This window comes from Buceros rhinoceros, unplaced genomic scaffold (genome assembly GCF_000710305.1).
Source record: "Buceros rhinoceros silvestris isolate BGI_N320 unplaced genomic scaffold, ASM71030v1 scaffold8391, whole genome shotgun sequence".
NCBI lineage: Eukaryota > Metazoa > Chordata > Aves > Bucerotiformes > Bucerotidae > Buceros > Buceros rhinoceros.
This window is the reverse complement of record NW_010392467.1, coordinates 53,659-80,567: the sequence shown is the minus strand read 5'-3', so window position 1 is coordinate 80,567 and position 26,909 is coordinate 53,659. Positions and strand designations below refer to the sequence as shown.

Sequence of the window (26,909 nt, the reverse complement as noted above, 5' to 3'; positions counted from 1 at the left end):
TGAACCCAATTCAATATTAACCCACCTGAAACTAAAACGGGCTCCAAAGTCAAGCCTCACAAAGTTCTAGGGATAAGCAATTGCACCTACTGTTGTGTCAGCTGCATAAATGGGAAAGCTGAGCCATCCTATTGCTAGAAAGTTTCTGTGTTTTAATAGCCTCAGGAGATTTCATCCCATTGCCAGGTGGCAAACATTAAATTTTAGTTGCTTTTATGTGGACAGGGTTACGTTTGTGAATGAAGCCTCATTAGCCCTTGTTCACAATATTTGTCTATTCTGAACTGGAATGGAATATTAAAGTGAGTAGAAATCGTATTTATGTGCATTTTAAAGCACAATAATGCAAGGATATTGCAAGCCTTAATACAGATGAGAATCAAGGCCAGTCAATTAATTTATGAAAGAAGTGAATAATGTCTGCACTGGATCTAAGTTAAAATTAAAATTGCATTTGGACATGTAATTAAATTTTGTTGACTTCAAAGCTGAGCCCATGTGTAAGCACAATGCTAAATGAAGGCTGAACGCTGCCTAATACGATGCTTCAGGTGCTCTGTAATAATTTTGTTGTGAGAACTAAACTGGTAAAGCGTAATAAACACCCGCCCACCCCTATATATAAATGAAATAATTTTTAAAAAACCTTACCTTACTCTGCCTATTTTCACTGAGATTCTGTTTGAGGTAGTAGGTCAGATTGATTCTGGGTCACTGCGTTAAATTTCAGGAAGGTATGCTGAGGATTAATGTGTCTGACATTTTAGACTATGTCTTAAGTTTTAAATGTGAATAAAAAGCTTCTGTCAAACTCCTGCTAACAATTTTTTTTTTTTGTGATGTTCCAGATATTGACGAATGTGAGACCGGTACTCATAACTGCCCCCCCGATTTTATCTGTCAGAATACTCCAGGATCTTTCCGTTGCCGACCCAAGCTACAGTGCATGAATGGGTTTATACAAGATGCGCTAGGCAACTGTATTGGTAAGACATATTCTTATCTCAGCAAATCCTGAAGTGGTGCCTGTAAGATAAGCTGTAGTTTCACAGGGTGAGTTCTGAGCTTCTCAAGTTACTCTTCATACATCTGTGCACTGCTCTGCTCTGGGGGTTTTTTTTCTGCTTCTTTAAAGGCAGGCTTGATCCCACAGGTAAGATTTACAAACAAAACCCATTTAAATACTAGATCTATGTATTTAATGAGATTGGTTACCAAAGGCACTTAACTGCATTTAAACATTCTCCTGAAGTCTTCAGGTATTTTATCTGAAACAAAATTTGTAAAAAAAAAAAAAAAAAAAAAAAAAAAATTGTGATATGTTTTATCTCCCTCTACGCAGAAGATTTTAGCTAAAGCTTTACTATAAAAAGCTGTAATTTATGACATCTTCTATGACACACTTTGGTATTAGTACATATGGTTTTACTGGTGTGTAGGTCTTTCCAGACGTGTCCCCTGTTGGTTATAGCCTATCAAGAATCTTACTACGTATGAGAAGGGTGGGCCAGTTATAATGCACTGTGGAGAGGCATTTTATTTTAAAGACTGGTTACAGTTTTTCAGGATGATGCCTTGTTTCCATGACTTCTACAAAACAGAATTATGACCTTTATATAAATATGTTAGAATTGCTGGTTTCCAGAGACTAAATAGATTTGTCTAATGTGACCTACAAATCTATCAGTTATTCCCTTGAGTAGTATTTTCAAGTCTCAACTTAACTTTGAATTCCCCCTGGCGTAGCGTGTCCTTGACTTGTGGAACTGGTTGAGTGGCAGCAGCTGCCAAGTCTAGCCCGTTGTCAGCCCCACATTCTCCTGACCGTATCATACCCTGTAGTGCTGAAATCTGATGCTGGAAACTTTGAGACTGAAAACAAAATTGCAGTCTTTGCAGTGAAGGGAGGCAGTGCTCGTGCACAACAAACCCATTGAAGACATGTATCTGCCATAGCTAGCACCGGGTCCACGGCAATCAGTAGTTAGCTTGCCTTCGCTGATGTTAGTAAAGCCACATTCATTTGCAGCAGCGATAGTTAGGTCCTATAAAATGCATTTGCTCAAAGTATTTACTAAAACAATTTCACAGGCTGATTTTACACATTGTGAATCAAATATTGCCATATGTGGTGTTGAGGGGAAAAAGTATGAAAACATTCCTGTCTTTCCAGTGTCTTTGTAAGTTGAAAATTTTACACTCTAGTGAGGTGGGATATCCCTGGCTGAGACATTTCACATTCCCTTGCCTGTCTTCACACAGACAACATTTTGCACTCTGGGTGTTGTATTTAATATCATACCGTATCAACTGGAAAACTGTAGCTCTTCAACACTTAACGGTACCACTGTGTAAAATGATGATAATATCCCAGTGAAACAGTTGGGAAGATTAAAGGCAGAGAAGTACTTGTATGAAGCTGGATATGTTGAAAGTTATGGAATCACGGAATGGAAAGGGTTGGAAAGGACCTCTGGAGATAGCTAGTCCAACACCCCTGCTAAAGCAGGTTCACCTAGAGCAGGTTGCACAGGAATGCATCCAGGCAGGTTTTGAATATCTCCAGAGCAGGAGACTCCACAACCTCTCTGGGCAGCCTGTTCCAGTGCTCTGCCACTCTAAAGAAGTTTCTCCTCAGGTGGATGGAACTTCCAGTGTTCCAGTTTGTGTCCATTGCCCCTTGTTCTGTTGTTGGTCACCCCTGAGAAGAGTCTGGCCCCATCCTCCTGACACCCCCCTTTAGATATTTATAAGGATTGACAGGATCCTCTCAGTGTTCTCTTCTCCAGGCTAAACAGACCCAGGTCCCTCAGCTCTCCTTGTAAGAGAGATGCTCCAGTCCCTTAATGGGCCCCGCTATGGGATACAAGCCCTATACTCGTGCAGTACTGCTTCTACAAACTGTCAGATCTTTGTTGTATTAATATTTCCAGGTAGCAAAGGCTGTCCAAGTACCTCCTGTAGCCACTGATTCCCAACTCTGAAACTCCTTTCCCCCAAACTAGTATCACATGCTAACCTTGTGTGACTGTGTTCCTTACCTTCTTGGCTACCTACACTGCACCAGATCATGCTCTAATACAGCTCACTCTCATCTCCCTACATTTTCTGAGATTTTTAGTTTATTGTGGGTTCCTACCAAGTAAAAGTTATCTTTGTCACAAAGCTGTTTGATGTCCAGTTTGTAAAAAACCAGACCTATATTTGATGGATGGTAGGGGGCTGCGTGGTCTTCTGAATACGTAAATGTTTGGCATTCTTTTGTGTTTACATGAACAACTCACCGTAAGACAGGATAAGGTACTCGTAGTGAATATGTGTGAGCAGTCGTTTATCCCTCTCTAATACTGGAGTCCACTACTACCTATATGAGCATGTACTACCAAATAGCTCATTCACTATGAGCTACAACCCACAGTCTGTAGCATAAGTGGTTGAGCTCATGAACTGAATTGTTGATCATCTCCCCCTGTATTTAGGGGAGACTTTCAAAGGCTTTTAAACGAATACAAATTCTATATCAAATTTCCACTGCTTTCCAGTGGGATCTGGGCATCTCATACCTCTCCTGTTCTTCATCCTGAAAGCGTTATATTGATAATGGCACAAATAGTTATATTCTCCCATGGGCAAAACTTCTCAAACTCTGAAGGATTACATAAGGAAAGCATCTTACCTTAAGCATCTTCAGATGGTAAATAGTTACACTGAGTTGTGCTCTTGTAGATATCAATGAATGCCTAAGCACCAACATGCCCTGTTCAGCTGGACAGATCTGTATTAACACTGATGGCTCGTATACCTGCCAGCGAATCTCACCCAGCTGTGGCAGAGGTTATCATCTCAATGAAGATGGAACAAGATGCGTGGGTGAGTAACATTTGAAGAAAATAGATTGCGTCTATCCTTTATATTCACCAGTTTCTTTTACTTTGCACAAGTTTTTCTCATTCCTACAGTCAATTCTTGATCCTGTTCTTTCCCTCATGGCAGTGCCAACAGGCAAGGAATGACAAAGGTCCACTCTCTGCTTTTTGCTTAACTCACGAAACCCTGTATTCTGAGGAGAAATGGTAATCATCCCCCTAAAATGGCATTGTCTGTGACTGTGTTAGTGTGTTGGAACAATGTGGTGTGGTCTCGAATCTCCTCAGTACAGAGGGCTTGTAACACTCGGCCCACTTACTGTCCCACAGAAGCCTTTCACGCAGTGTTGAAAGGCATGTATGCCTTTGGCTGGCTTTTAACTAAGGTGGCTTTTGCAAAGAGAGTTATTTTTGCATGTGTTTTCAATTTTTGTAAATGGCTTATCAAAGCACTGCTGTCTGTGGGTGTATGGCATCTTCTTACACTAGCTGAAGGTCTGATCCACGAATACAGAGTGTGCACAATAAAAACAATTTTGCTCCTGATTTCCTCCAAAGGTATTGTCTGATCTCCTGATTTCTTTTCCCTCCCAAGTCCATCAACATTAACAGGACACCTGAGGGATAACCTGCTTCAGTAACAATATTTTGGATTTGTGTCTCTGATCTTGTAGAAGCTGAGAGCTAGATCATATCTTGCTTTCTGTTCAAAACACTTTATAACTACCAGAGGATATAGAAGTATGTTAATGTATTGCTCGTCTCTGAACTTGCGTGCTCAGAAGTGTTCTTTCAATTACTTCTCTCCTTTTTTTAGATGTGGATGAGTGCTCAGCCTCTAATCAGCCCTGTGGAGAAGGACATGTTTGTATAAATGCCCCAGGCAATTACCGTTGTGAGTGCAAATCTGGCTATTCTTTTGATGTCATCAGTAGAACTTGTATTGGTAAGTTGCACTTATCAACCTAAACACGTGCAACCATGGCGTTTTAAAAAATGATCATGTGTGAAGAATGTTACTGGTCTTTGTATAACCTCTTTCATCTGAAAGTAAAATTGACTACTATTGTATAAATCTAATACCATATTAAAGAGCTGCTGCTACTTCAAAGGAAGCTGTATTAGTATTGTCAATGTGCTATCTGTTATCCTTTTAAAAGCTAAGATTATGAAAGTGTGTGTAATTGTTTTCTGTGATATTTTTAACTGCACCTGCAGCAAAACATTCCTCTGGAGGATCAAAGCAACTTTCTTCTTTATAGGCCTAATTCAATTTTGCACGGAGGTCATTCTAAGTGAGCATTTTGAGCAAAGCCTTCCCTCTCTACTATGAAATTTAGGTCTGGAAAATAAAACCCAAACTTTTATGACCACATTCTTGTCCAGACTGCTACTGCAGTAAAGCCAGCCAATACGTAAAACTTCTCTATATGTTTATCGTTGCAGATATCAACGAATGCAGACGCTATCCTGGCCGCCTTTGTGCTCACAAGTGTGAAAATACTCCTGGTTCCTATTACTGCACTTGTACCATGGGATTCAAACTTTCAGCTGATGGCAGGTCGTGTGAAGGTACAGCTGTCATGGGCTTTGGCTATATAGCGTGGAGAGAGCTCACTGTTGTTAGGTGTTTCTGTTTGATTTTAGCTTGTAAGGCTGCACTGGAATGGTATCAGAAATCAACCCAGTGTAGTCTCTTTGATAACATGGATGCCATTATGATCAATCAAGGTCACTATAGCCCACGGTTCAAATATATCACCCTTAGGCTACATCGTGCAGTGTTCTATGGGACTGTATTTGCTGCATTTTGAAGGGTGACTCAACTACATCAGATTCAAGACCTTTCAAAACCAGCCTTGCTGATACCTAGGTGTAAAAAATGCAAGTGTGGTCCTAAGGACTCCCTCCAAGTCACACGCCTTGAAGGACAGTGGGAAGTAATAGCACAGTGCAGATTAATCTATACTGCCAGACCATGTTGAGTGTAATACTCCCAAAGCCTATTTTCAGCTTACTCCGTGACATGCATATCATCCTTTTTTAATTAAAAGAAGTCTTCCAAACTTTAGTCTTAGTCCTGTAATAGGAGTAATGAATACAGCATTAGGAATTCAGATACATAATTTTGCCTTTCAGATTTAAATGAGTGTGAGAGCAGTCCCTGTAGTCAAGAGTGTGCCAATGTGTATGGCTCCTATCAGTGTTACTGCCGCCGTGGCTTTCAACTCAGTGACATTGATGGGATTTCGTGCGAAGGTAAGCAGTACTGTTCTGCAGACAGGGGCTGAGTGAGCATTTCATGGTCTCACCGTAACATACAAACAATTCCACGTATCTGCAATTGTTCCATTCTAACACTTGATTTCTTTCATATTTTCCAGTGAAACTGTTTTTAATGACGATCTCCCACCTGTGTCATAGTCTAGAATATCTCTGCTTGTGTGGTGTCAGTTTTGCTCTTCACTCGGAATTGTAGCTTGGCATACTTTTGTAGCTTGTCAGACATGTTTTTTTTCTGAAGAACTAACAGAATTTCTAGTCTTCAGCAAATGAAGATGCAAACACACTTACATGTTACATATGTAATATACAATATTACTAGGTACTATTTTATATACCCTCGTTTTGTGGCTGGTTTTGAACTAATGGCTAAGTAGGTCCTCCTTAAATACAAAGAGGATGTGGGTGTGACCTCATGGACAAGATCCTGAATTTGGACTTAGGTCTCCAGGACTTAACAGACAACCAGTCCTTGGACAGAACACCTCATCTCAGTTTCCTTTTTTGTAAGAACAAAGATAAAACTATTCCTCTTCCTCCTTTTTGTGAAGTACTATAGTGCATGGCACTGTAAAGTACTTGCTCTTACCCATTTACTTAGTCTCTTAGGCCCTGATATTATTGTTTTTAATTTTCTTCACAAATCCACTTATTCCTGACAGCCGTTATTGACTTAGAGCCACACCTACCTGATGATCTTTTTCCTTGCCCAGCAATTAGAATAATGAAATTGTGTTTGAAGTTTGCGGAGGTAACGCTATACGTGTGCACTTGGTTGAATGTCATGAAAAAACAGTAAGTTAGTGGTTTTCTTCTTGCAGATATTGATGAATGTGCTTTACCTACTGGAGGGCATATCTGTTCCTTTCGATGTATTAATATTCCTGGGAGCTTTCAATGTACTTGTCCTTCTACGGGTTACAGGTTGGCACCCAATGCGCGCAACTGCCAAGGTGAGTTCGATAGCTTCAGGGAGATGTAACTGGATTGTGGTCTTCTGAAAATTCCTAGCAAGTTTTTATGTTTAATAAAATGCCTTTCGTACAGCATTATGGTTAAAGCAGTAAACATCAGCTTGAAATCTGAAGAAACCAATATTTTATAATAAACATACAGGAAGGTTCTCTTATAAACTACAGGATGTAGAAGAGAATACTTTTTTATAACATTAGTAAAGAACTATAAAAAAATGAAGATTTCCACTGTGAATTGGTATGAGTTAGTTTAGCCATTAAAAGGAAAAACCATGCTGTAAACTTTTCAGCAGATATTTAGGTCTTGTCCACTTAGTGGCACTGCTGCTCTTCCTTTTCCTGTTCTTGCCTGTTCTTTGGGTTCATTTTCTTCTTTTTTGTTCTCCTGCCACCCCTTTCCAATCCTGTAATAAAGTTCAATAGTACACCATATTCTGTAGTACCTAATATGATACTTTCATCATCTGGCACCTGCGAGTGGAGAAGTGGCACGTGTCTTATCCACTCACTTTTTTCCATTTGGCAGATATTGATGAGTGTGTTGCAGAAAGCCACAACTGCTCTTTCAACGAGACCTGCTTTAACATCCAGGGCGGCTTTCGCTGTCTGTCTTTGGAGTGTCCAGAAAATTATCGCAAGTCAGGAGACACGTAAGTACTTTCTTTTCTGAGGTTGAACAGATTTTGGGGACATCATCTACTTTATGTCATGCCACCACCGAGTGAATCCATAACAGATTCTGCCAAATCTATATTACGTTGGTAGGCCTACCCTGTGTTTTGCATACGCATGTTTGTTCCCTTTTTCATGCTCCTGTTTCAAGTCTAAGAAAAAGCTATTCCCTTGAAAAATGTCACGTGTCAGTGGTTTGCATCATACTGACCCCTAGAGCCATAAGGAGATGTTGTCTCTGACTGCCTTGCAGGCAGTCTGTTAGGAGGGTTACATTCAGAGTCAAAATTCTGTGTTTTATTTCCTTTCACACATAGTATTTCCCTAGTATTACACTCCAGTGAAAGAGTTTTTTAGCTGCCTTTCTGAATTCTTACCAGTGCTGTTGCAAAGCATTGTCTTCTTTTTAGTACCGTTTCACCTCTGTTAAAAAAGCTGGGGATCCTAGCAGGGGTGGTATGTTAGCTGCTGCTCACATTTGTGTCTCTTAACCTAGCTCAGAGAAAGTCTGTGCTTTCTGGTGTTGAAAATGTGAGACAGCTTGGGGAGGAGGGGCAGCTGGCGTGTCATTTATACCCATCAAGCAGTGTTAGCTAAGTGGAGAAGCTGCAAAATTTCAGTTGCATAGCTAGAGTTTTCGGCTGATGCAGGTGACTGTGTTTCCTCCCACCCTTTATGTGGCTTCGTGGCCACTCTGTACTCCAGTGATTTTATCCAGAGGCTCTTCCACGGTCCCTTCCACGTGCCCTATTCGCAGGTAAGTGCATGCTCCACCAGACAGGGAGGAAAGTTGGTAAATTATGTTTGTCATCAGCCTGCTATTGCTTTCCGCAGTCTGTTCATGTGCCTACCATCTTTGAGATAAAATTGATTACTCTGTGCTTCCTCTATAGAAAGAAACTAATGCTGATCTTCATCAGAGGGACTTTGTGAGGCTTAGTTTCTGTTTAAACCTTAATCTGTGACATACCATATAAGAGGCACAGCAGAATGATCAGAATGCTGTGGGGGGAACTTCATGGTATAAAAACAGATATTTATAAAATATGCTTGCATTCTGAGAAGTGACAATAGTAGTTAAATTTCAAATTATATTTCTCACATCAATAAATAAGCAGTGCCTCATGATGCAGATGTTCTCTTTATTTGTAATATTGTGGGTTCATTTGCATCCTAATTCAAAATAAGTCATTTGCAATGGGACACTAAGTAGAATTAGCAGATTTCTGCTCTTATGGACATCCCTGAGTTGCGAAGTTCTGTTTATAAAATACACATTGTATGCACACATTCCATTTCATCCTCTTAGCTCTATTTTTATGCCTGTTTTGAAATTAATGGCTATTTGAGATCTAAGGGATCTTTTGGGGAAGCAGTAGAATGTCTGAATTCTTTTTCTGGGTTGTTGGGACCCTGTAATGTCTTACTCTGTCTGACTCCAGCAGACTTACAGGGAGAGATTCTTGGATGTGCTAGGGCTATAATTAGCTGTGAGTCAGAGACAAATCCTGTAGCTGCTCAATGAAGTTCTAATTATTTTAATTCTTTGAGTTATTGTCTTTTGGATTTATTAGGTTTTTCGCTCTCAACAGCTAGAGACACAGTTAGTAAATTTATTGTTAAAAATGTGTTTGCATAAACCGAAGAGACTATGAGTTCATTACCTTTATTGCAAAAAGTCCAAGTTAGTGCAATAGGGAGATAGGTGCTTTCGTGCTAAAGAGTATGTAAGTGTTACACCAACATGCCAGAATCGGGGTTTATGTATTGGGTTACCTTGTCCCCAGTAGGGAACAGCATCTTAAGAAAGCCTTTAGCACCCTTTTTACATCCAGACTAATTTACAAGTTCTTGAATAGTTTCTTTTTGGCATATATAGCCAAATATATAGCTGATTGATAGCTATATATTCATATATAGCCATATATAGCTGATAGGTAGCAAATCTTCATTAGCTTTTGCATGGTAGTGACATTAAATCACTTTTTCACCCAACATTGGACTCCAAAATAGTTGGCTTCTAGTAATATCATGTCTATTATGGATACCATTTTGTTCTCCTTTTTTTTTTTTTAAAACACATTCCAGTTTCACCAACTTGACACACCATAAGAAAGGCAACACATGTTCTTTTTCAGTCCCATCAAGTTGGCACCTCAAGGGATTTTTTTTCCCTATTCTCCAATATTTTCTTTGTAACAGCTATAATTTTAATAGGCCTCAGTCCTGCAAATCCAAGTTTATTCATTCTTATTTCTCCTTAAAATCCTTATGTACAGGTAACAGTCCGCAGTGATCCAGAAGCTTCCTTACTCAAAACCTTTAAAGCAGAGATTTTTGTGTGGTGGCTCTTGCAGTAGTGATTGTCATCTGGTGAAGTAATTGCAGGATCACCTCATGTTACAGGCTGATAGCTCAGGATGTTGTATAGATACTTTTGAGTTTCAGGAGGAAACAGCCTGTGTAGCCTTCCCCACAGACCATCAGAGTGTTTGGCATGATCTGATCCTTAATGGTAACAGTTTTATTGGGGGTTTTACCTCATTTGCTTAAATTCTGCCTTTTCTGTTTCCTTGATCAGCCTATAGGCTGGTATTTTTCCAAGGATAATTAATATGTACTGCTACTCGCAATAGCACTGAACTGTATTGTCTTGCCAAGCACTTTTTGTTTTCAGATTGTGTAACAAATTCTCTTTATGTGACACTGAAGTCTAACATTTGTAATATTTAAGCCAAGAAAAACAGTAGAAAGATAAAGAAGCAGTTATGGCAGCATGTCAGAAATGTGTGCTGTGTTGAGCCAGATTGGGAAATATTTTTGTATTCCAGATATGTCTGCATATTATTAGGGTTGCCTGTCACTTCTCATTAATAGGACCTATTTATAACTGCTTAAAATTTTTCCAAAACGTAACCGATGGCTGAAATTTTGCATGCCAGGTGTCTGACTCAGGCTCAAGTTTTGGCAAATCTCAGTTGAAGTTCACTCATTTCCAAGAACAAGGTCAGGGAGGAACACATTGTGTTTTGTGTGTTTAAGACATTTGGCGATTTTTTTTTTTCTTTTTTTCAGCAGTTTGCTCTTGTGTTTTGAAGCAGAAATCTGAAATTTGTTAGGAGATTACTTCTGCGCTTTTTGTCATCTTTACCCAAAACCTCTGAAACTTTCTGAAATTACAAACTTTGTAAAATTGCATTTAGACTTTTCATACAGTGTAGGAAATTAGGACCTTGATGGTTAATCTTGATCCACCGCGTATCCCAAAACAGGGTCATGTCTACCTGGAGTATTTCTGAGAGTCGTTTGTTTAGCTTTTGATTCAAGTCCTTGGATGATTAGGATTTCATAGCCTCAGTGGCAGTCTGTCTTTTTGTTTGACTACCTTCCTCAGTGCAATTTAATTCTTCCTATCAGTAGAGAGGTCTTTCTTTTTTAGCAACAAAGAATTCTCTTGTTAATTAGCAGACCTAAGCCTCTTGCAGCTCTTTAAAGCAACCTGAAATGTGAAGGTACCAACTCTGCAGTCTGAGCCTGCTCCCAAACACAGCCACAGGAACAAAGGCCAATCTTCCCTGTAATGTCAGCTCCTGTCTGTCCTGGGCCAGGGGCTGTCAGCCCTGACAATCCCAGAGCCCAGCTCTTCTGTGCTTTCAAAGACCACCCAGACTCCACAGATCAGAAAGCTGTTTCTAGCACAGGTAAGAGAAGAGCTGATTTGGTAAGAAAGTAAGACATACTTAGGGATGCGGAGGCTGAATGTAAGGGGAGAAGGATCTGGAGGTATGACGAGGTGAGGAGAATGAATCTGGAAGATGTTTGAGGGGTAGAAGGTAAAATTGGGTAAAACGATTTAGAGATGAGGGTGAAACCAACCACAGGAGTCAGGATCTTATGGTTAAGGATGATTGATGCCAGATTTGGATGAAGCCCATCAGAGCAAGGAATAATTTAGGATGGCTGCACAAATATACTGAGGGAAGAGGTGTATGCTTTGCAACTAGGGCTGTGAGACAGTAACTGAGAGAACTAAGTCTCAGCCAGGAGAGGATGGAGCAAGAAGAGGAGGATTGGCACTCACTGTCTGAGTAGACAGTCCTGATGCCAAATGTTTGAGTGAGCAAGAAGGGTAGGCAAGGAAGGAGGATAGGAAGAAGGAGCCAGGTTGGGAAAGACAGACGAGGGAGACAAAGATAGGACATAAAGGCTCAGTGCTAAGGGCAAAATGAAGATGAGTCTCACTGAAAGCTCCTTGAGACTTTCCAGCTCCAGACAGGAGGAACGTGCATACTATTTGTCCATCCTCTCTACTGTACTGCTGTACACTGTATTCCCGCCTGAGCCTGAAGCGCGACTCCAGATTTTCCTCTGGTTAAGAAATATCCGTGAAAACCAGACATCAGATGGTTTCATTCCCTTTAAGCTCAGGCCTTTTTAAGACAAAAACCACCTTCCCTAAGCACCTGCTCTGTTAACATAGAGATGCACAGTGTGGTGATACAGCCTAACTTCTGACTCGTCTGGGCCCCAAAGTGTGGTGCAACCTGCCTGAAAGAAATGCACACAGTGATGATAGCGTGAGTGAGTGCCTTTGTAGTGGAGTATATTCTAGGAGATCCAGAAGATTGTCACAGCTCCAGAAACCTACACACCTCTGAAATTTGACCCTGTAATGTATAGTTTAGTAATAATTCTTGGTTAGTCATTCAGCATGTTGAGATGGGTCCCTTGTATGAAGTAAACTGCGAAGTGATAAATCCTGCTAAAAAGGTCTTTTCCCTTCAGTGCATGAAGAATTATTGTATACCACTCACATCCTTTGGGCTCAATGGAATAAATACTCTCTGTACCATGTGAAAACCAGCTCAGAAATTAATAGGAGGGAAGGCAGAAAATATTTTCTCCTCATTTCATTGTCAGGAAATGTTGTGTTCATTATCTAAAATGGAATCTCTAGTTTTGGTAGTATTGATTTCCTTTATGAGTAACCAGTGTTTGGTATATGAAATTCAAACTATGAGTAATTCTTTGAAACCAGTATTTCAGCCACGTAAATAAACCTATGAGAACAGAGGAGTAAGTGAGCCAAAGTAATCAGGATTAGGCATTTAGCAGCATTATGTACTTACTTTTCTTTCCCCCGTATACCTAATTGCAGAGGTTTGCAAAGATGTATTTAAAACTGCCTCACTGTAAAGCAGCGCGTGTATTACTTGGCCTCTGTGTTGGGTTTCTCTGGTAGCTCCTTGCTGCCTCCTCAGCACTGCCGTACTCGCAGCACGCCCCTGTCCTCTCTCCCGCAGCGACACAGCGTGGTGGCGAGGCCTGGTGCTGTACAGCCAGCTCATCTCCCTCCGCAAGCCCCAGATGCCGTGCAGCTGGAGCCGCACCCGGGCATTGGGCTGCTCACTCGATAACGGCAGGTTGTTTCTTCTGCCCGCTGAAGGGAAGCATTTAAGTACGGTCTAGAGAGACACCAGGACTTAAATCCTCACTGCTTATTGCCTTCGAGGTGCGCGACCCCAGAATGAACTCTGGTTCTTGAAAGCAATGATATTTGCTATCTCTCCTTTGTGGTTATTTGATAGAACAATTAGTGCACATTAACTAAACCTGTAATGAGGTGTGCACCACCAAAGAATAAGATAAAAGATGATGTGTTTTGAATAATTTTAGCTCCTAGCTGCAGACACATCTGTCTTCACAAATAACTTTCTGAATCATCAGCATGTCCTTTTTTAAAATCCTAGGAAGATGGAATCTTTGGTTTCTTTATTAACTTAAATTCTGGCTGTTATTATAAAATGCGTTTTACTTTTATAAAAGAATAAATCACGGCATCTGTATGAGCATGTAAGTGCTCATGAGCATGTACATCCTTCCAAAAAGATTTACATGAAGAAAACATTTCCAACTAGAAATTAACTGTCTTGACTTGCTTCATGATTTCACCAAAATGAAGTAGCCTCATAATTTCAGCAAAACCAATTAATTCTTTTTAGTGGAGTTATTGATGACATTTCAGAAAAGAATGCAGAACTCACTACACCTGAAAATATTCCAGAAGTATCCACACCTAATTAGCCGGCCATCCTGTGAAGACTTGTGTGTGCTCTTAAAACACATGAATAGAATTAAGAATGCATTTAAGTCTTCAAAGAATTGCTTTGTACTTTAATTTGAAAGTGGTATTAAAAGAAAACAGAACACATTAACTGAAGAAGTGAGGGTGCTTTTAACTACGCTTTTTGAAAATGCTTATTTTGCATATAATGAGAAGTTCCTGGAATTCAGATCACCATGGACTGGCCACAACTTGGGGTTTGTTTATGAGCCACAATTCTGTTTGTTGGTTCCAGATACTTCTAATGGGAACTCAGTTTTATATGTCAAAATAAAATAAATTAAATAAGCACTCAGATTTCCTTGAGGTAGCAAGAAGCAAGCTCTGCTTTCATGCTGGAGCATTTCTAAGTAAAAAAGCACATAAGTAGTTTAGGTTCTAAAACCACAGCCTGTGGACTTAATATTGCTTTTGAGTGGAGAGACTCTTGTACGTAGTTTAAATGATTCAGAGTTGTGCATGAGACAGATTCGGTGCTAAATGCACAACTTGATCATCTGCAAACTTTGCAAAGTCAGCATCCAGCTGAGATATGTCATGTCTACCTCTACTACCTCCGTGCACCTGTCTGAGAGGATGTTTGGATACCAACTTGAATGTGGTGATTTGGGCATATCTTTAATGTGAAATTCATATAAATTTTGTTTGTATGCAATTCTTTAAACAATTCTCAAACCCGCCAGGTATCATGACATGTCACATCTTCATTAATGCGCTAGTAAACTAGAATGTTCTAAAATAGAGGTGTCTTTAATGCCCATACCTGTCTTTGCCATGTTTTACCGGACAAACTTCACTTCTGTTCCTAACAGAAAGGAAGGAGATTGCTCCCTCCATGCAGATTGTCATCTCTAGTTGGCTTTCTGCTTGTATAGTGATAGGGGAAGGAAACCGCAGAGGGCAATATTCTCACTTACAAGCATCATTCCTGTGACTCAAGGCTGCCTGAGAGTGGGCAAAGTGTGTAGGGCACGTGCTGGGGACAGGAGACCATGGGATCTTGTTTTCAGTGCTTGCCTAGATGGATCGTTAAGACTGACGTGGGTTGGTTCTTCTTGTAGCACAGAGAAATACTGTGCCACATCAAGAGGAAGAGGATTTGTCTTCAAATCAAATAAACCTAACATACAGGCAGTGTTGGAAATAAGTTTTATATTTCTCTGTACGCTGTCAGATGATGAACACAATGCGGCATCAGAGTGCCTCTTCTCTCTGAGAAAGAAGAGGCATTTATGGATTTTGGAATACCTTTCTCAGTCTTAAAATCCAGCCAGACGTCCCAAGTAGGACGCAGTCAAGTCACTAACCACTTAGGATCTCTTCCTTTATTTAACATATGTCCAATCAAAAAAAGAATAAAACTTGGTGGGGTTGTGAGGGAAGGCCAGTGTTCTCCCTAGGAAGAGCTTAGTTCATCTAAATGCAGATAAATTCACCCATGCTGAGGTGCCAGACTCAATCCATCTGTTTGTGCAAAGAAAAGGCAACACTTCTGAAAATGGCAACGCTTCTCCAAAAGCACCAACCACAGATGAGTTCATCCTTATTAAATAAATGTCCACTTCTAATGTGATTGAGGTGCTAGGCTGAAGAACGGATACAGTATGCAAGTCAACATATCTTTTTCCCTCCCCCACTGCCCTTGCTCTCCTATCACGCTTGCTAAATGTATGCTAATCTTCCTCTTGTCTTTTGTTCTCACTTTTCTTGCAGTCGCTGTGAGCGCTTGCCTTGTAATGAAAATAAGGAGTGCCAGAGCCTGCCTCTGAGAATAACCTACTATCACCTCTCTTTTCCTACCAACATTCAAGTACCCACCGACATTTTCCGCATGGGCCCTTCCAATGCTGTCCCTGGGGATAAAATTCTGCTGTCCATCATCAGCGGGAACCAGGAGGGTTTTTTCACCACAAAAAAAGTGAACAACCACAGTGGCATTGTGGTCATGCAGCGGCAAATCACAGAGCCCAGAGACCTTCTTCTGACAATTCAAATGCAACTTTCCCGCCATGGAACTGTCAACACGTTTATTGCCCAACTTTTTATCTTTGTCTCTGCACAACTTTAATCCATAACTTATAGGCATCATTGAGTACTTTTTCTCTTCTAAGAGTAGCTTTCCCCCCCCCCAATATTAATAAAGTTTAGTTCACCTGTTGCACACTCACTTGCATTTTATTTGCCATCATCATCACAGTTCTCCACTTTTGTCAATCACTGAATGCCTCAGTTTGGGGAGGTTCTTACATGTACTCTGCATCATCATGGAGAGCAGAAATTGGTGTCCAAGAGCTTATTAACTGAATAGGTGGAGGACTCAAAACTATTAATTTACTTCACACAGTACTGGAGTTGTTATCATTTGATGATACACAGCTGCCTATGCTTAGGTCTAAATTTTTTAAACAAAATAGATGGGTAATTTGAGCTGTCTCAACAGAGACGTCTTTAGAGAGTTTCATCACTTATAGGGCAAATACTGTGCATTTTCTGAAAATCTATCAACAGGGCATAACTTAGACCCTTAGGACCTCAGAGGTGCCCCAGCACATAAATCACTTTGAAAGCGTGGAGCCAGATTCTCAAACTGCACCAGTTATCATTGCTCTGTTTTAGCTAGTTGAGTGTGAGCTGATTTCCATCAGGTATAGACTCCAGTTGTAACTTTTAAGATGGTACAAAAGAGAATCTCTGCTAAAGAACAATTATTTTAGAGATTTTTCATCTTCCTTTCTGTGGAATTTCCACTGAATTGAAAAACTAATGATGGAAAACCAGCAATTAACATCATAACAGCTTTCAGCTAGTACCAGAGAGCAATTCTGTGTTTTACAGGCTATATCTTGAGAAGTGTCTACTGGAACATTTGAAAAAGATGTTTAATTGGTCTCATAACACTTTTCTCTCTTCAATTTCTGTATCAAAGCTGATAAATTAACTGTAAAGACTTTATCCACCAGTGCCACCAAAAAAACCCAGCCAAACCATAGCAGCCCTGAAAGGCCAGCCAGAATTCCAGTATCCAAGTCTTGTTTACTTCTACATCTTTCTTCCTTTACTGCTGTGCAGTCAAGAACAATGTAGACAGTACAGCTGGAATTTCTTTCAAATTCTCTTGTTTTGTGAGCTGGAAAAGAATTCATTTTACTCTTCAGTCTTTGTATTGATAAATACTAAAAGCTCAGTCCCAAAGGTATGATCTAAAAATTAATGCTCTTTTACACTGGGCACAGATATCTGTCAGTCCATAGATGAATGAGGAATAATCTATGTGAATGCACTTATAAAAAAAAAAAGCTTCGCTGTACAGACAGCACAGACAAGGTATAAAGTTAGAAAATGGGAACCTTCTAAACCAAGATCACGAGTCTTAATAACCTGAACACGAGGAATTACTCCATTAGCTGCAAGCTGCGGGCTCTTAGGCTCATCATCAGCTAAGGACTAGACTGGGGCATGATTGCAGCACTGTGCCAAAGTATTACGTCTTCCCTAAGGCAAAGTTTATCCCAGCTGGCTGACAGGAGTTCGAGTCTCACAAGGAATGCCAATGTTTAATAAGTCTGTTGACACGTACTTATAAAGCTGCCAGAAGTTGCCAGTGGGGATAGAGACCTAGCTTTAAATATTGAAAACACAAGCCTGTGCTGCTTGAGCTAATGGGGTTTCTTACCACCACAGAAGATGCTTGTATATAAATGCCCCCTGGCTACCAGTTCATTATGAGACCATAATTAAGTAGAATAAATATTCAAAAATAAATTTCATTTTTGCAAGCATTAATATACATTTGTTTGGCAGGAAAAGACAGGAGTGTGAGGATGCTATATTAATTGCATTCAGCAAGTAATTCAAGAACACGTTGCTCACATTCTCCTCTGTGGGATGCTTTAAAGCTGCAGTGTAGCAGGAACTTTCAAGAACATGTATGTGATTATGTAGTGCCATTTATATGTTTGGTTCTTTCAATATGAAAATGAAATCGCTGCTCCTGGTCCAGAGAACTTACTAGCTGAATTTGGCAGAGAATATGAAAAGGAATGACACCAGGACCCAAGAAGAAAGAAAAAATTATATTCAGGAAAGCATTATTTGCAAAATAATCAGAACCACTAAGCTGTTTCTTAATTTTTTTTTCTTTTAAATGTAAAAGGCCTGGAGGAGGTACTAGCTGCAATGTTTGTTAGAGGGAGAAAAGTTGAAGGAAAGATTTGAATAAAGAAAGTTCTCAGCACTTGGGAAGAAACTTTTGTCAGTCACGATCCCCACTATAGGTAGACATAAGCAAAAAGGAAAATGTAAGCTAATCAGAAGATCAAATGCAAAGATGATGTGTAAGGATGAAATAAAAACTATTTTGAGATCAGAACACATTATTAATAGCAAATACCAGGATTTGAAATAGATGCTAGTTCTCAAAGAAATGACTCCAGAAAATTGTGTGAAGATGTGCTGTCAAAGCAATGAGAGAAGCAGGCGTTACCAACTGTACTTTGCATATGCTGAAGCAATTAGCAGAGATACCAAGTGAAAGGAGGTAAGAGAATGAATATTTAGGCAGGGGAAGGGGAAAGCACAAACTCAAGTTTAGCAGTGTGGACAGAGCATAAAAAAGGAAAATAAAAGGTTGAGGGCTTTGTAAGCAGAGAGAGGAACAGCAAAGAAACAGAGGTGGTTCATGTTTATCTGTCACAGGGTTACAAGCTGGATGGATCTAGAAACTAGTTTTAGTTAGGAACTTACACAAATTACTTGTGATCCTTCATTTCTGTATGCAGGGTACTTAATTCACGTCACAACACGTTACTGCACTGAATCAGAAGTGAGAGTTATCAATGTAAGTCTTACTTAGGATTTCATCTTAAACAAATTCGTGGCTTTATTGGATGAGAATTTCAGAAATGTTTGTATTTGCCAAATTCTGTTCCAGGTGAAGTCAAGAGTAAAACTCCCTTTCCTTCCCAGGAAGGAGCAAAGGAAGACCAATGCTGAATGCTTCAGACACTCACACCACAGTGCTTTTGCATACAAATTCTATTATCTAAATACGGCTTTGAATATTTAGGATGATGTATATATTGTATTAGTACTTCATTAGTAATAATGTCCCAAAATGAGTTATGCAAGCTACTGTTTATTGGTATCCCCAAAACCTTTAGATGATGCTATAGTTGTTATTTCTGTGTTATATAAAGCAAAGAGAAAAACTTCAAAGAACTTTTGCAGAATTTCTAAATACATTATTGGAAGTAAAACCCGACTGACTTGGCTGTTGTGACTCCAGCTTAGCAGGAGTCAGCTCAGCTCAGCTGGATCCCGAGGAAAGGTGCAGTGTTTGTTTGTATGGCTGTATAGATGGAAATCCTCTTTAACATCTTTTAGCATCTTTGTCAATGATCTGGATGAGGGGATTGAGTGCCCCTTTAGTAAGTTTGCAGATGACACCAAGCTGGGTGGGTGTGTCGATCTGCCTTAAAGTCGGAGGCTCTACAGAGGGATCTGGACAGGCTGGATCGATGGGCTGAGGCCAGTAGTACTGAAGTTCAATAAGGCCAAGTGCCAGATCCTGCACTTGGGCCACAACAACCCCCTGCAACACTACTGGCTTGGGAAGGAGTGGCTGAAAAGCTGCCCAGTGTAAAAGGACCTGGGGATGTGGTTGACAGCCGATTGAATGAGCCAGCAGTGTGCTCAGGTGGCCAAGAGGGCCAACAGCATCCTGGCTTGTGTCAGCACTAGTGTGGCCAGCAGGAGCAGGGAAGTCATTATGCTCCCGTACTTGGCACTGGTGAGGCCACACCTTGAGTACTGTGTCCAGTTTTTGGCCCCTCACTTCAAGAAGGACGTTGAGGTGTGGGAATGTCTTCAGAGAAGGGCAACAAAGCTGGTGAGGGGTCTGGAGAGCGAGTGTAGTGAGGAGCAGCTGAGGGAACTGGGGTTGTTGAGCCTGGAGAAGAGGAGGCTGAGGGGAGACCTTACTGCTCGGAACAGCTCCCTGAAAGGAGGCTGTAGAGAGGTGGGGGCTGGTCCCTTCTGCCATGTGACCTGTATCTACTGTCCAGTCTCAAAATATCAGCTACAGAGTGAAAATTACAAGCCAGACTCAGCTGGTGTAAATTAACCTGGCTTTATTGCCTTCCCGTGGACTACGCTAGTTCACATCTCTTGAAGCATGATTTCCATACTGTTGGTTCATGTTTTCTCTTTTATCTTTATTTTAGCTTTGCACAACATCAGTGTGTTTGGCTTTGTTTTCTTTGATAAGCAGATGTGGGGAGCGTGTAATAAGAAGTTACCGATCTATTTATTATGAATAGAGCCATAAAGTCCCTTTGAATATCTTAAAAAAGATGGCTTGTAGGTGTGGACTTGGGTAACACACTTTGAAAAGAGCAAGAACCATTTATTTCTAGAGGTATCTGACAAACCAAAGCTTCCATTTTTGTTTCCCTTTTATTCAGTGAATTTTGCTTCCTTTTAATCTTTTGATTCCACCCCCTCTGACATTGCAGTCTTTTCTTTTTTCCACTTAGAAATATGAAGAAATGGGCAGGTCAAAGTTGAGATCATTTGTGGGGCTTAGTCGCATTGTAAGTCCCAGTGTAGCCCTTTCATCTCTCGTGAACACAGACTGGGTATTGTGTGAAGTTCTTGAACTGTAAGTGACTTTAAATTCACTCTAGTGGACAAGGGTGAGAAGAAGTCATTTAACTTTTAATAGACTTTCAAGGACGAATGAGCAGCTGGTTGAGATGCAATATGAAATGACCCTTACCAGTTCCCCAAACTTGGAATTCAGTCTTTGAGGTTTTAAATAATGTGGTTAACTTTTTTGCTCCCCTAGTTTCCACCCCTCTCTTTTCCTCAGTTAGATGGAAAGGGGTGTGTGTGTGAAAAAAAGACTTGAGAGGCTTTTCTGGCTCTTGCTGCCCTGAAAATTGTGAAAGAGAGTTGTCTGTTCAGGTATTTCCTGCCAGATTTCCAGAATGAGAACAATTGTTTCTGCTTTATATGCTGATTATCACACGGAGTACAAAAAAGCTTCTGCAGATACGTGTAGCTCCGCTGAAAGTGGTGAGACCACACCAGTGCACTGCAGCCGAGCATCTGCGCTTAGTCGTTTGGTCCTGTTTGTGCTTGGCAAGACACCTTACACGGTGTCTTACGCTGTACAGTTCTCCTTGTTTTCACATGCCTGGCTTGAAGAACTGCGTTTGAGGGGGGGTTGACTGCAGCTGGTTACCAAGCCAAGTATTTCCATGGTCTAGCACTTCTGATGATCTGCATGTCTATGTTTTGAGGTACAGAATGAACACTTACATCAGTTATAGTTTCCAGCTCCCTAGACTGCAAAACACAGAGTAATTCATTTTCAGGAATTTCATATTCATCTCTTTCTTGTTTGTTTTAGTGTCAGACTGGAAAAGACAGATACTATCCGTTGCATTAAATCGTGTCGACCAAATGATGTCAACTGTGTGTTGGATCCAGTCCACACAATTTCCCACACTGTCATTTCACTGCCCACGTTCAGAGAATTTACAAGACCTGAAGGTAAGTGGTTTTTCCCTTGTTCCATTTAATAGACTACAACTTACAAAACCTCCACCGGAAGTCTTTGCCCTAAAGCCAGACTAGCTACCAGTGCAGTAAAATGTTTGCACGGTTCCAAATTATAGTGTGCTATTCATTTAATTAAAACCTTCAATATCCAGGAGTTTTCATTTTATGGGGCAAAGCAAGTCGTTCTGAGGTCTAACACGTACAGCTTCTCAGTCTAAGGAAATACTGAGTCTGAATTCCCACTTGCCATATTTACTCACGTAGTAACCACGTGCCCCATGATTCTTTTTCTTGCTTTTTTTGCAGATTTTGTCAGAGGAAGTAGATGCTCATTATATTTCTCTCATCTGTTTATGGTCTGTTGTTTGTTAGTGACAGGTGGCTCTTTCCAAGACTATATCCTTTATCTACATGGAAACACTAACCACAAAATAAATCGTATTGAATATTCTACCTACTAGTGTGATTTGCCTATATTTGACCTATGAAAAATGTAATTGTTGTTTTTTCAAATATGGGATAAAGGAAAATTCCAAGGACTGGACAGAAAGTTTTTAAGCTGAGATTTCAAAAAGCGACCAAGTGAGTGGCTGTCTGGTCATCCAAAGTCAGTTTTCCAGCCCCGGATGCTGCATCCTCATGGGCACTCATGTATTTCTTTAGTTCCCTTGGCCACTGCAGTGCCTGTGAGTTTTCAAGTCCTGCAGTTTCATGAGGATCGCATTCGCTTTGCTTAGTTCACATATAAACTTACACATCAAGAGCCAATTTTTTCTCCTTGGCATTTGTATTCATTTTCTGGCAGCTTCACTGGAGATTGCCTACACATCCATAGGTGAGGTGACTGCCTCCAGCCCTGCTTCTCTGTAGAATGAAGGGGACGGGGGAAAGGAAGATAATTTTGGAAGGTTTTTTAAAGATCTTAAATCCCTACATCTGAGAGTCTGCACCCAGAGTCTCAGCCTTTCTATACCAGGAAGTTGTCCTAAAAGAAAGCCGAAGCTGATTCTTCACTTCTGTACCAGGCAGAAGGAGTAGGGCAAGAGACCTGCCATTTCTTGTTCATGTAGGAACAATTTAACCTCCAATAACTTCGCCATGTAGAGCTGCTCTTGATTGTGTCAGGCCTGTTTCAGACCTTGGCTGGCTCTGCTTCACAGGAGATGGAGGAATGTCCCATGGCCGCTTCTACTCCCATACACACCCCTTCAGCTTCGTCAGGTGTGCTGGCAGCAGAGCTAAGGATTTGGCCCAGGCTGCTTCTCAAACAATTCCCTCATTAGTCCATCCTCATGATTTAATGAAACGCAATGAGACCTAGGGATCTGAGAGTACTACCAAAGCCCAGAAGATGTTCCTAAACTGTAACTCAGTGCATGGCCTTGGGTGAATTCTTACAGCCCCATGGTTTAGTTTCATCATCTGTAGAGGTAGGATAATAATAATACCTCACAAGGGGCTTGAAAAATAGTTTTTTGGGTTTTTTTTTAAACCTGAACTCCTCCTCCAATACTCAAAAAGACTCTAGTAATTTGTAATGGCAATACTTCATGTAACTGCATTAGGGAATCAGAGTTCAGGGCTTTGTCCGTTATGTCCTCCTCCTCTGCTCACCCTGTGTATGCTCACTGTTGTCCTCTTTGGGTACGTGATGGAAGTGGTCTTTCTGTCATCTAAAAGCAACAAAATGGTTTGGCTTCAGGGCTTCTTGCTTGGATGGTGCAGGAGGAGAAAATAAATCTATCCAAATCCTCTCTTCCCCCAATGTTCTTTCTTTCCATTTTAAAGGACAGACTGTGAGCGGTGGGGGAGGGGGATGTCCTCCACCAGCTTTGAGGACAAGTCATTTTGGATCAAATTCTGTTGGGTTCTTTAGTGATGTTTTCAGACACTTCTCAGTACATTCTGCGATACTCTTTATTTGCAGAGATTATTTTTCTTCGTGCCATCACACCTACGTATCCAGCCAATCAGGCAGATATTATATTTGACATAACAGAAGGAAATTTAAGAGATTCCTTTGATATCATCAAGCGTTACATGGATGGTATGACAGTGGGTGAGTAGAGCGTTTTCTGTTTGCTTTCTTCTCTCAGTAACATTGTAGGGCAAGGTCAAAGAAATTAACTCAAGTAATTAATTCCCACTGTGATTTTCAAGCCTGTATTGATTTAATATTCTCCAGTCCAATATGTGTAATTTGAACTAATATCACACATAATTTTAAATTCAAAATACCAAAGGCTTAAACTTTAATTTGAGAAGTATTTTAGCTTTTTTCCAGAACTGGCTCTAATTACGAATGCAAATGGCTTAGCTTTAAAATGATGAGGTTTGCCCATTAAAATCAAACAAAACATAAAATACATAGTATGTCAGCAAAGAGACTGTAGATTTAATTAACTGTTCTTTCTTGTTTAAACAGCATTTCAGTGATTTTTGGATAATAATCAAATTTTTAAAGCAGGACTGAATTTACTGAAACTGTTACCTGTTTTAATATTTAAAGACAGGTTGGTTCAGTTTTAAATAAAAGCATCTGTTTAGGGTAAAAGGGGTCTGTCGAATGCTGTAGTTTAGAAGAAACTTCAGAATGGAACATACACATTTGATTTACAGTCTCGGCTTGGCAGGGAGAAGACATAGCAGGAGGTGTACCTGGGCATGTGGGTCATCTGCTAGACCCGCGTTTCCTCGTACAGCAGGGAGGGGCTGCAGCACAGCCGGGGGCCATACTTCCCGGCAGGCTTCTTTCAGAGCAGGTCTCTTTTTCGGGATATGCACATGCTGCATCCAGTATGTCATGTGTATGGTGTATCTCGAATATATACATGTATGCATACAGATATATATTTCCAGCGTATACTGTGGCTTGGCTTTCACTCTGGGACCCAACATACCCAGGAGTAGCTGGCAAATTATGTGAAGGTTGCAGAGCAGTGTCAGGTCCCAGCTGATGTGTTGCTTTGCACAATGCGAGTTGTTAGTACAGCGCCAGGGGAATGTGCTGTGATTCTTATGCTTAGAGAATGAATATGCCAGATATTAAGAATTAGTATTTGATTGCCCTTTATTAGTGGTTTTTTTATGAAAAAGGACCACTGTTCCCAGTGAACATTTCACTTTCAGTACGTGAATGTGCATGTTTATACATGTGCTTCTGGGCTTTCTAGCAGGACTTGTCTGAATGAAACGAAAAATCACTGCTCTGCTTCTTCCATGCTGGTGGTTGTGAAGAAGTCGTATTTAGCAGGATCTGAAGGTGGCACTGTTGCATTTCAGAAGCGTGATATTACAGCATCAGCTGTGCAAAGGTTTTATGAATTGTAGATAAAAATCAGAAGTCATTAGGTTTATATTTCTTTCTTTATCAAACCTAAGTATACATGTGAATGCTGAGAAAGAGGGAGAGTCTGTTAAAGCAGAATGATAAGATTACAGATTTCAGGTATTGGGTTAATTCTTTAGAAGAGCATAAATGTTATCAGATCCCACAGTAGTTACAGTAGTTTGCTTTTCGTGCTCTGTGCTTCTTTCTGTCTGAAATAAGAAAGAAGGATGTGTTTAGAAATTTGACTGACCAAGGTATTTGCCTGAGGGAAGTGTTCCCATTTTGAATAATAGAACTGCGCGTCAATGGTATTTTACTTGGTAAACTGGATATCTGCCTCACAAAGTTAGGACGGGGTATTCTTATACACCGGGTTGAGAGGATCTATGTCTCAGTACATTGCTAGTTCTGCAGAAGAACTGGGCAACTCTTTCTTCACCTCAGTTCCCCCATGTGCAACATGGAGGTGATAAAACATGCCTACTACTGTCTTAATTAATTCATGTATGTAAGAGTCTTAATTAATTCCTCTGTGTAAAAGTACTTTGAGATTAATGGATGGAAGCTGCAAAGTAAACTGCCTGCAGCAGAACTGGAAAAGGAAAAACAAAACAAACCCCCAGCTGATATTATCTGGAGGGGCAGAGGTTCAGGACAGCATGTTGTATGTGTGAAATTAGGATTGCAAATAATTCTGCCAGCAGTGGTTCTGCTGCTCTCATCGTAATACCATTTTTCTTGCTATTAATAATCAGAATGCTAGGTGTTCCCATAAAAGTGCTGGGAAGTTTTCAAGAGAGAAAAGTAAGATGGGATCCTAGTCCACAGGACAGTGAGTCCCTCTTGCAAAGAAAGGGGAAGGGTTTGTGTAAGGATGGAAAAAGACAAAGGACATAGACGATACCAGAAAGATTTATTGATTATCAGAAAGCTTTATTGGTTATCCCATTAAGTTATAAGAACATAAGGACTGTGGGGATGTAACATAGGGACTCTAGCAGAGCAAATCCCCACCTAGCCCAGTAACTACTGCCCAACATATGGGCCAGTAACAGACAGGTATACAGGAAACTTTACCCAGAGGATAATAAGATTCCAACTTGCTGCCATCATCACTTTGTACGCTTCCGGGAAGGCACACCTGGACCATCTGCTTGATGACTGCTGATGGACATATGCCTCTTGAATCCGTGTAGCCTATGTTTTTAATCTTTTTTTTTTTTCTGCTGTCTATATTGTAGAGGAGAGAATACTATTTACTCTGAGAATAAATCATAGATGCATGGGTAAAAGGAATAGTGAGCATGTTTCATTCTGTTGTAATATTTCAGGAGAAATGACCAGAGTATCAGAGCTATTTTATCTGCTAATGGATATTAGGTCACCAAATATCTTTTCTCCACAAGATGAATGTTCTCTACAAGTGAAAAGATAGAAAACCTCTGCAGGAGGGTTTTTTTTAAAGAAAAAACATGGACTAGCTCAGAGAGAGATGAAGTGCGTAGGAGTATATGAAAATATAGGAAAATACTTACTAGTGTTACTGAAAGGGCTGAGAGTAATAAACCTTGACTTGATGTCAGAGCAGAGGAAACCAATAAAGAGATTCAAAGAAAGGAGGGAGCACTGGGAAAAGAGGGGGAGAAAGGACAGATCAAAGAAGATGCTCTTGGAGGAAGTCCTTCATTAGTAAAACAGTTTTTTGCTAGGTTGTCATGAACGAGCAAAGAGATGAAGCCATAAGAACAACCTGCGTCGACTGTGTTTGTGTGGATAGAAAGGAACAAGGTGCTCTCATAACGCTAAAAAAAGACCAAAAGGTACAGGTTTCCCTTGATAACGGTTTACAGAGTGGGAAGAGCTGTTAGAGATGGAGTCACAGAAGATAAGTGAGGACTTCAACGCTGACAGAGAATTGTGGACTGAGTCAGGACATCAGTTTTAGCCATTATTCCTTTAAGATGACACTGAGACATCAGAAGATGATGTTAGGAAAGCTGAGAAATGTATAGGATTGGATGGAGAATGGCTGATCAGGCTGTTTTGTGATTTATTGATGAAGAGACAGCAGCTGAGGGCATAGGAGAGAAAGAGTG

At 40.4% G+C, this 26,909-nt stretch overlaps 1 protein-coding gene across 2 annotated transcripts in view; it reads left to right on the top strand.

The window, feature by feature from the left end:
* Nucleotides 1–26,909, top strand: part of FBLN1 (fibulin 1) — a 64,181-nt gene that overhangs the window by 19,642 nt on the left and 17,630 nt on the right. Inside the window, exons 7-15 of one of the 2 annotated variants that reach the window (XM_010144486.1) lie at nt 849–986; nt 3,727–3,870; nt 4,684–4,812; nt 5,313–5,438; nt 6,006–6,125; nt 6,971–7,102; nt 7,650–7,773; nt 21,331–21,473; nt 23,410–23,541. In XM_010144486.1, the coding sequence (XP_010142788.1) occupies nt 849–986; nt 3,727–3,870; nt 4,684–4,812; nt 5,313–5,438; nt 6,006–6,125; nt 6,971–7,102; nt 7,650–7,773; nt 21,331–21,473; nt 23,410–23,541 (1,188 nt within the window). Of the gene's footprint in view, nt 1–848; nt 987–3,726; nt 3,871–4,683; nt 4,813–5,312; nt 5,439–6,005; nt 6,126–6,970; nt 7,103–7,649; nt 7,774–15,632; nt 16,078–21,330; nt 21,474–23,409; nt 23,542–26,909 lie in introns of those variants that run through there. The other variant, XM_010144487.1, reaches the window with a different exon arrangement.